Source organism: Bison bison, unplaced genomic scaffold (assembly GCF_000754665.1).
Source record: "Bison bison bison isolate TAMUID 2011002044 unplaced genomic scaffold, Bison_UMD1.0 scf7180017845685, whole genome shotgun sequence".
Classification (NCBI taxonomy): Eukaryota; Metazoa; Chordata; class Mammalia; order Artiodactyla; family Bovidae; genus Bison; species Bison bison.
In genome coordinates this window covers 11,129-21,011 of record NW_011476258.1, presented here as the reverse complement: position 1 = coordinate 21,011, position 9,883 = coordinate 11,129, and the positions used below count along the sequence as shown (strand labels likewise).

General features: G+C 58.8%; 1 protein-coding gene across 1 annotated transcript in view; it reads left to right on the top strand.

The window, feature by feature from the left end:
• Positions 1-3,502: 3,502 nt before the first annotated feature.
• The window catches only part of PPIL2 (peptidylprolyl isomerase (cyclophilin)-like 2), a 17,503-nt gene continuing 11,122 nt past the window's right edge, over positions 3,503-9,883 (top strand). Inside the window, 5 exon segments of the mRNA XM_010836636.1 lie at positions 3,503-3,618; positions 5,833-5,882; positions 7,089-7,134; positions 8,648-8,710; positions 9,497-9,548. Of these exon segments, the coding sequence (XP_010834938.1) occupies positions 3,587-3,618; positions 5,833-5,882; positions 7,089-7,134; positions 8,648-8,710; positions 9,497-9,548 (243 nt within the window). The 5' untranslated portion in view covers positions 3,503-3,586.

Below are 9,883 nucleotides of genomic sequence, written 5' to 3'. Positions count from 1 at the left end.
CCCCCAGGCAGCGCCGGGGCCTCCTCCGCAAGCTCCCAGGCCCCGTGCCCCTAACACCAAGCCCTGGCTGGCCCCCAGCAGCGATTTTCCGATTGGAAGAAAGGCACAGCATCCCCCTAGTTCTCGGAGAAGGTGCTTTTCTTCCTGAGCAGAACCCCACGCTTGTCCCGTTTCCTTTGTTTCCTGCAGCTGGAGGAAGTGGAAGTTTCGAGGTCTGAAGTGAAATTAAACTGGACTGGCCTGTCATCAAACCCAAAGAGGTGGGAGGATTTATTCAGGGCCCCAGGCAGACTACAGACGCTAAGGCTAAGGGCTTAGGGGAGCATGCTCCTCTCTGGCCCATCCGGAATCCCGGCCTCCCTCTGATGATCCTCCTGCATCCTGAGTGCTCCCTTCCCCTCCTCATCGGCTTGTGCCCGGCCTGTGACCCCCGCACCGAGGCTGAGCCCCCTGCCTCACCCTGTCTTGCAGCCACATGGTCGACCTGACCCCCCTGGTCCTCAATCCTGGGGGCTTCCACTTCTCGTACCTGACCAGGAACAATGCGCACAAGCTCCACTTCCCCTGGTGAGTGTGTCCTGGAGGGATGTGCAGGGTGATGGTCCCTCCCGCTTCCGGGAGGTTCCCCAATGTCGTCCGGGACCCTGGTGCTGGAGAGCGGCTGCCCCTTCCTACTGCTTGTGATGGGGGAAAGCAGAACCAAACTGCCCCGGGGGCCAACGTAAAGGCGGCGATTCCGTCAGCTGGGGCAGCTCTGCGGTCTTCTATACGTGGTTCTGCAAGTCAGGTGTTTACTGACTGTGTGGTTTTCTTTAAATTACCTTTTTTTGCCAAGTATTTCCCATGTCATTGAGTGTTGAGATTGCAGCTTCATTGCATTAGGGGACTTTTTTGTTTTCAAACAGCTTTTTTGAGGTGTTATTCACATGGCATATAATTCACCCATTGAAAATAACACCAGTGCTGGGAATTTCCTGGTGGTCCAGTGTCTGGTGGTACTGCAGGGCCCAGGGTCAATGCCGGGTTCAGGGAACTAAGACCCCACAGGCTGCACAGTGTGGCCAAAAAAACCAAACCCAAGACCCCCCAAAGCCAGTGATAAATGCAGAACACCCCCGTTGTGTGCACAGAGCGTCGTTTACTCAGCCACTCTCGCGTGTTGACGGAGCCCTTGGTGGAGACTGTTCTCGGCGTCCTGCAGCGTGCCCGCTCTGAGCGGGCTGTGCCGCCTCTTGGTGCCATCACCAAAGATGGGTTGTTTTTGGTTTTTAAAAGTTCACAAAAGCAGAACGTATCCTATGGGGAAAAGTTCACAATACAGAAATGAATACATAAAATACGAGAGTCCCAGTACATCGGTTGCTTTTGCAAATCAAGGCAGGCTCACACTGCAGCTTCTTTCATCCACTACCGTACCACTGGGCGTCTTGACTCTGGGCTGTGAAGACCAGCTTCCTTCCTCGAGTAGCTGCTGCATAGCCCAATGCCGGGCTGTGCCGTGGTTCCTCTGGGCGTTCCCTGACGGATATTTGGATCATCTCCGGGTTTACACAATCACAAACATGGCTGCGATGGACAGCTTTGAGCAAACGTCCCACGTGAGGGGTCCCAGCAGCAGGAAAGCAGCGAGACCATCGCGCAGCCCGGGTTTCGTGGTGTGTTCCTCTGACGGCCCTGTGTGCTCTGTGCACCTCATGAATCCAAATCCACGTCTTCTGTGTCTCCTGCACAGGACCTCAGTCTGCAATAGCCCTGCTGCCCCCGAGGAGACGCCGTCCTCGTCTGTGAGGGCTTCCATCTTCACCCCGCCTGTCCTGCTCAAGTTCCAGCCTGTGCCCAGACCCACAGGTGACTCAGAGAATGACCCTGGCAACGCAGAGTCCGTGCCCCACCAGAGGGAGCAGTCACCTCTTCTGTACAGACCACGGCCGGAGGATGAATAAACTCCCCTGCTGGTGTCTTCTTACTGCCGTGCCCTCACTGCGCCTGACCCAGGATCTCAGCCCTGGGCACTCACAAAGAGCAGTGGGTGACAGGAGCTGCCTGTGCTGTAGTGCCTCTGTGACCCCTTTGGGCCTCACTTGATCCCACTGAGTTACAAGACTACCAGTTTTTGCTATGCCTGGCCCCCAAACACAAGCCTTAGAAACAGTGGTCTATTCCCCCCATGGGATGACAATGAGCCAGTGAGTTGGTTTCCAACTTGGCGCCTCCCTAAAGAGTTTCAAAGACATGTGACTCTGATCACCTTGCATGCTGACCTTAAAATCAACCTGCATGTGAGATGTGAGTCCTCACAAAGTGTGGGATGATGCTGGCCGGTAGAGTAGATGCTGCTTGAGCCCTTAGGTATGCCCTGCGCTTTGCTTGGGGCCCCCCAGGTGGCACCAGTGGTAAAGAACCTGCCTGTCCATGCAGGACATGTGAGGGACACCGGTTACGTCCCCGGATTGGGAAGATCCCTAGATGAGGGCATGGCAGCCCACTCCAGTATTCTTGTCTGGAGAACCCCCAGACAGAGGAGCCTGGCGGGCTACAGTCCATAGGGTTGAAAAAGAGGCACAGCTGAAGCGGCAGCACGTTGGCACGCACCTTGCTTGTGACTGGAGATAGCAGACAAGCAGTTGGGGTCCTGGCTCTTAGGGACGTTATGTCTCACCCTGCAGAGAGAGTGTGTTTGTGTGCATGCGTGGTAAGTCAGCACACAGATAGGTTAGTATAGGTTTACAAGTGGCGACAAGCCCTTGTGGGAGTTGAGATGGAGCTGTATGGGCTGACTGGCTGGATAGTGGTACTCTGAGCAGAGTGGACCCTAGAGCGGGAGGAGGAGAATTCTGCTTTAGCAGACATGTTGAATTCGAGTTCACTGGGTGCCAAAGTAGAGGGCAGGAGTCAGGAGTGCTGACCATTTAGTGTTGGCAGTCAAGGGATACAGGCGTTTAAAGCCACGAGCCCGGGCAAGATCACCCAGTGCTTGAGTGTAGTGGGAGGTCTGAGGCTTGGCCCGGGGCATCCCAACGTGGTGGTCCAGCCGAGGGAAGAGGCCGAAGGGATCACGAAGGTTTTGGACCTTCGTGCTTGATGGCCACCTGCCCCTGGGTCGCCCAGGAGAGGGGGCTGCAGGCAGTGGGGTCCGGGTGAGCGGTGAGAGGGCGGATAGCGAATGTGGGTGTCCATCTGGAGATGTCGGCCTGGGGCAGAGATGGGGCCAAGGCCGGGTGGCCTTAGGGGCTCCGAGCGGAAGACCTGAGAAGCCAGGTCAGGCCAAGGCGGGTTTGGGAGGGGATGGCGTTGAGCTGCGGCCAGGTAGACAGGCCAGGTAGGTGGTGCACAGAGCGGTGCAGAGACAACGAGGCTTCGATGCCGAGACTGCCCAGCCTCAGAGCGCAGGAAGCGCCCGCGCCGGGCGGGCGTGCACTCGGGGTGGGGGCGGGGGCAGCCAGGGACCACAGTTCCCGGCGTGCCCAGCGCCTGCTTCCGGGGCGGTTCGGCGACACCCGGAAGTACTTACGGAGTTCGTCCGGGGCGCCGCGGTCTGAGGTGTGTTTTTCCCCCGTTTTCTGCGCTCATTGACCCTGCCGTCGCCATGGGGAAGCGACAGCACCAGAAGGACAAGATGTGAGTTGAGCCGCCACCGCCGGGAGCGGGCTTATCCGCCCCGTGCCCCGCCCCCGAGCTCCTCTAGACGCCGCTTCCCCGGAAGCCTCCGCGGTCCCCGCGGGGCGCAGGCGCGGGTCTCCGGGGCCCCGTTCTCCCCGCCCCCGAGCCCCTCTAGACGCCGCTTCCCCGGAAGCCTCCGCCGTCCGCGCGGGGCGCCCCCTCAGGCGCGGGTCTCCGGGCTCCAGTCCCCTCGGCTCCCCAGGCTCGCCAGCTCTTCCCTGGCGGGTCTCTTCGGGCGCGGTTGTCGTCCCTCGCCCCCCAATCCGCTCCCGAGCTCCAGCATTTTCCAGTTAAACCCACTTGGGCCCCCCAGCTGCCGTCGAATGTCTTTGGTTTTCTTAACAGCCAGACGATATTCAGGACTGTTTTCCTTTAGATGGACTGGTTGGATCTCCTTTCTGTCCAAGGGACTCCAAGAGTCTTTTCCAAGAGTCTTCTCCAATGGGTTTTCCAGTGGTCATGTATGGATGTGAGAGTTGGACTGTAAAGAAAGCTGAGCGCCAAAGAATTGATGCTTTTGAACTGTGGTGTTGGAGAAGACTCTTGAGGGTCCCCTGGACTGCAAGGAGATCCAACCAGTCCATCCTAAAGGAGATCAGCCCTGGGTGTTCATTGGAAGGATGATGCTGAGGCTGAAACTGCAGTACGTTGGCCACCTGATGCGAAGAGCAGACTCATTTGAAAAGACCCTGATGCTGGGAAAGATTGAGGGCAGGAAGAGAAGGGGACGACAGAGGATGAGATGGTCGGATGGCATCACCGACTCAGTGGACATGGGTTTGGGTGGACTCCGGGAGTTGGTGATGGACAGGGAAGCCTGGCGTGCTGCGTTCCATGGGGTCGCAGAGAGTTGGACACGGCTGTGCGGCTGAGCTAACTGAATGGCGAGATGAGGACGATCTGTGTCGACCTGTGGTTTTCCGCTTCCCTTTTGACCCCACTTCAGTCAGCATCTGCCCCCGTTGCTCCTGTGGGGCTCCCTCAACTCCGGTGGGGCTCCATCCGGGGGTCAGCTCTCCGTCCTCGCTTCCTAGGGTGCACCTGACCACCTCTCTCCCTCTGAAGCCCTTCCTCGGTGTCTGGGGCACCAATCTCTGTTTTCGGGTTTCTAAAGAGAGGGTGCTCTCTGGGTTCCCTCTGCTGGGTCCTCCCCTTCCCAGACCTCCTAGGTCTCCTCCCCGCGTCTCCTCTGTATTTTACATCCTCCTCGGGTGATGGCTCCAGCCTGGCTTACAACACCGCCCCTGGAAGATCTGATGGGCTTGTGGAGTTCAGTGAGTGAGCCCTGCTGTGGAAGGAACTTTTTGCTCGTGGAAGGGACTTTTTTTTTTTTAAACTTTTTTATTGAATTTGTACCGGTATTGCTTCTGTTTGATGGTTTGGTTTTTTGGCAGCAAGGCATGTAGGATCTTAGCTCCTCCACCAGGCACGGAACCTGCACCCCCTTCATTGAAAAGCAAAGAGGAACTCGTTCACTGTCAGCACTTGAGCCTGCTCTTCCCGTTTTCCCCTCCTAGTGGTCACACCCTGGCTCCTTCGCTGGGGTCAGAAGCCTGGGAGTCTCCCTCTGGCTCCTGTCCCTCAGTAAGTCCTGGCACGTCCAGGAGCTGACCGTGTCTTGCTGGTCCCCCCGTCCTCTCAGGTGGAGATTTTGCTGCTCCGTCTTGGACCTTTGTAGTTGCTCTTCGATCGGTTTCTGCTGCCTCCTGCTTGGCCCTCTGCACACCACAGCCAGAGTGATGCTTTGAGGACTCAGGGCCCTGTCAGAATCCCCCCAGCGCCTTCCCATCCCGCTTGAATCCAATCCAGAGTTCTCCCATGGCCTGCGAGGACCCTGGTGATGCGACCACCCCCAAGTCTCTGTCCTCAGCAGCCCCTACCTCCGGGCATGCACGGTCCCTCTACCTGGAAAGCTCTCCCCCCGGGTCTTCATGTGACCAGCCACTTCTCACCGTTAATCCTACTGTTAAATTGAGTTCGTTGGCTCAGGAAGACCGTCTGGGTTTGCTCACGGGTTTGTGTATGGCCCGTGTCTGTGTTCTGTTGTGGTTATCACAGTGTGTCCGACACATGGCAGGTGTTTAATAAGCATTTGCCAAGTGAGCCAAGTGACTCGGTCATCAGTTTCTTTCCAGAGACTCTGTCTTCATGAAAGTGCTTCTGTCTCTTCAGGTACATCACTTGTGCTGAATACACTCACTTCTATGGTGGCAAGAAGCCAGGTAAGGTGTGGAACCCCCCTGTTCCCTTTGGGTGTGTGGCGCAGTTAAAGGGTGGTGCCTCGCTGTAGAGTGAGCCTGTGAACGTTAGCAGGAGGGCGGACGCCGCAGTGCATAGGCAGGCGGGGGACGCAGCTCACAGGAGAGGCGGCACGCTAAGCGCTGCAGGAGGTGTTCGGGCTTGGTGCGGCTTCTTTCTCTCTCTGGCTGTGACAGGCTGTGTTGCTGCGAGTGGGGGCGACTCTTCCCGTGGAGCTGGGGCTCGGTGGTTGTGGTGTGGGTTTGGAAGCCCCACGGCAGGTCACATCTTCCCAGACCAGGGGTGAACCTGTGTGTCCTGCGTTGGCAGGTGGATTCTTAACCACTGGACCACGAGGGAGGCCTTTTTTCTTAATGTTGGTGACTTTTTTTCTTTTAAACATAAGTTAAAATAATGTCTGGTCTATCAGTTAGTAATGCAGAGGACGCCAGCACCCGCAGCCGTCGTGGCTGCGGTCAGAAGAGCGCCCTCCCGCTCGCTGCCGGCCCGGAACTGGCAGGCCTGCTGGGAGAGCAGAGCCGGGAGGGGCCCGGGCCGGGGTTAGCCTGCACTGTGCCGTGGGAGGATCCCCCCGTGGGGTGTGCTCTTTCCTCCAGGCTCCTTCTTGGTGTGTTTTGGTTCTGTCTGTTTTAGACCACAGCAGTTTTTGCACTACGTAATTTACGTCAACGTTTTCTTTTCTTTCTTTCTCTTTTTTTTAATCAGGCTTTACTATTCCTATTAAAGTATAACGGAGCTACGACACTACATTTCTTCCGGGTGTACAACACAGTAATCTGATACTTCTCTACTTTGCACAGAAAACCCAAAACAGGCCCAGTAGCCATCTGTCGCCACGCACAGTTACTAGGATGCTGGTTGCAGCCCATGCTGTTAGGTTTCGTTCTTACGACTTACACGCACTTTTAATTTTTATTTGTTTATGTATTTGTGTAAAACGTACTTACTCATTTGGCTCTGCTGGGTCTTAGTTGTGGAACGTGGGATCTAGCTTCTGACCAGAGTTGGAACATGGATCCCCCTGCACTGGGGACATGGAGTCTTAGCAGCTGCACCACCAAGTCCCAACATGCACTTTTTCTTAAAATGTAGCTGACTTGTTGGAGCACATTTGTGAAATTCTTTACGGAATAATTATCTTTCCCGACCTTTGTTTTCATCTCACACAGATGTCCCACAAACAAATTTCCGTCGTCTGCCTTTCGACCACTGCAGGTAAGAGTTAGGAGAGCTTCCCCTGTCTCGCACGAGTGTTCTGGGGTGCTCCCCTGTGTGACAGTGAATCTGATCCCCAGAGTTGCCGGAGTGGCTTCTGTCTGCGTCCTCCGCTCGGCTCTTCCCTGGGGCCAGAGAAAGGACCCAGCAGTGGAGAGAGCTGGGTGGCTTTCTAGCCAGGCCGTTGTCTTTAGCCCGGTGCTCACCTCCCAGGGCTGTGTGCTCTGTCCTCAGGGCACCCGCCAGCCCAGAGAATCCGTGCTGGGCGGGCTGAGCTCCCTGGCCCAGGCGTCCCATCCAGGAAGTGGTTTGGCTCTGAGCTCCGGGCTGTCATGCTTTCCTTTTGGTTCTGAGTCTAAGCAGCAGCAGCAGCAATATTCGTGCTACGTGGGCCTCCCTGCCCCCTTTGCTGGGAATGTAGGTCCCTGGGGGGCAGGGAGGGGCACTGCTACAGAGTTGATCACAGGCCTTTTCCCCACTGGGCTGCGGGGAGCGGGCAGGGCTGCTGGGCCCCTTGGGCCCCAGTTTCCCCACATTCGAGCCGTGGTCAGCTCTGTCCTGCACAGGTGTGTCTACACTGCATGCCACCCCCGCCCCCACCGGGTTCTGAATCAGCAGGTCAGGGTGAGCCTTGAGAGCTGGCCAAACTCTCCTGATGACCCCAGCACCGCAGTGAGGCTGGTCAACCAGCTGGCACGGGGCAGGGAGGGGCAGGGAGGCCCCAGTGGAGAGAGAGGGCCTCACCTGCCTCACTTGCTGAGGACGAAGGTGCGGCCTCGGCGTGGGCGGCGGGGTTCTGTCCGCCGCCAGCAGCCTTGTCGTCCACCTCCTGGGAGTGTGGCCTTGTGAGTGGTTTTGTGGGATCTTTGGTTCCCGGAGCCTCCCAGAGGCTCTGTGTCTTGCCCATTCTGTAACTCCTGGGGTTCTGGGGGAAGACATGCCCTTGAGGCCCCATTGGGAGAAGGTGTGTGTTCACGCTCTTGCTGTTGGGAGCTTGCCTCGTCGTTGACTCCTGCTCTGGTCAGTCCCAAGTGGTACCCGGGGCTGGAGGAGAGCGGTGGGCCACAGGGAGCAGCTCCCTGGGGTGGCGTCCAGGGAGGCGAGCCTGGTGCTGCGGGCTCTCCAGGTCCCGGGGCCTGACCCCCGCCGCCTGACACGTGGGAGACAGAGGCACGAACAGCCCAGGTCAGAAGAGCCCTCGAGGGCTCGCGATGGGAGCCCAGGCCAGAGAAGAGGCAGCCCCCAGGCACCGGGCGCCTCCACCTGCGGGTGCCGCTGCCCCTGAGCAGGCCCTCCACAAGGCGGCAGGTGCCCTGCGACCCCCGCCTCCCTGCATCGGAGCTTCCCGGGCACCAGACCTGGCCCGTGTCATGGGCCTGTTCCTTGGGAGTATGCAGGAGCAGTGCCTGCTGCGCAGCGAGGAGTGGGCGGGCCCCCCGACCGTGTCTGGCCGCCCCGCCGGCAGCTCTGGGTGGGGAGAGAGCGGCGCCCAGGAGTGACTCCCGCCCCTCAGTCTCTCTCTGCAGCCCTTCGCCTACCCGGTGTGCACCCCCGAAGGTGTCGTCTTCGACTTGCTGTGAGTTTTCCCTTGGCTTCTAAGCTGACGGATGTGGTGAGGTTGCTGGCACCCGCCCGAGACGGGGCAGCGGGAGGGTGTGGGCTGCAGGCAGGGCCTGGGTGGGCCTCTCGGGGACGGGACGGGCAGCACCGCTCTGGCCTCGGCTGGGGGCCCCCAGCGTTCTGATTCACACCCCCGGCTGCTGGAACGTTGGAGAGCGTGTAGCTTTCACGTCACGAAGGCAGAGCCATGGCAAGACGCCTGCCTTTCCGGTGCTGCCCTTGGAAGCCTCGTGCCCCGTCCGTGTTCCAACGGAAGCAGGCTTCTGTCGTTCCCCGTGACTCAGTCTCGCTTCAGAAAACGTGGAAAGCGCTGCAGAGTGAAGGGGAGACGGGCGCTGTCAGGCTGGAGCCCTTCTGCCTGGGAGGTGTCTGTGGGAACCTGGTAGAGGCCACACTGCGAGGGCGGTCCCAGATCCATTCCTCACAGTCACAGCGGCAGCTCTCTGCCCCTGTCGTTCAGAACTTCGTGGAAGTGTGGTTCTTGAGGCTGGCCCAGCGCTTCCTTGTAGAGCTGTGGCCACACGTGTGTAGGTCTTGCCGTTAGTGTTGTTTATCCGCGTTTGTGCACAACTGCAGTAAACCCCCGAGAGGCCAGCGATGCCTGTGTAGCCAGAAACACTCTTGCTCCCGAGATGAGGCGGAGAGAGGGCAGAGCGGCCCCCAGCTCCCCAGGCAGCCGCCCCCGATCCCAGCCCCCAGCTCTGGCCCGTCGCCGTCTGACGCACTTTGTCTCTTCCTTCAGGAACATCGTTCCTTGGCTTAAGAAGTATGGGACCAACCCCAGCAACGGAGAGGTAGGTGGCCATGCAGGAGCTTTGGTGAGGTCGGCGAACGCTCTGGTGTCACACACGTGCGCGCGGCCCCTCTTCCCCACGCCTGTCCTCCGTGGAGTATGCCCCCCACGTGCCCATGTGTGGATCACACAGTGGCACCCTCCTGCGGGGGCACTGCGGGCTTTGGCATCCTGCTGTTACCAACGCTGGCCAGGCGCACGTGCAGCAGCCCCCAGCCTGCTGGCCCTGGGGCTGTGTTTTCGGCCTGGCAGCTCCTGGCACGCTGCCCTGGAGGAGTCGAAGCCTTCCAGGCTGCTGCTGGTGGGCGTGAAGGGGATTCGGGCACCAGCCCCTCA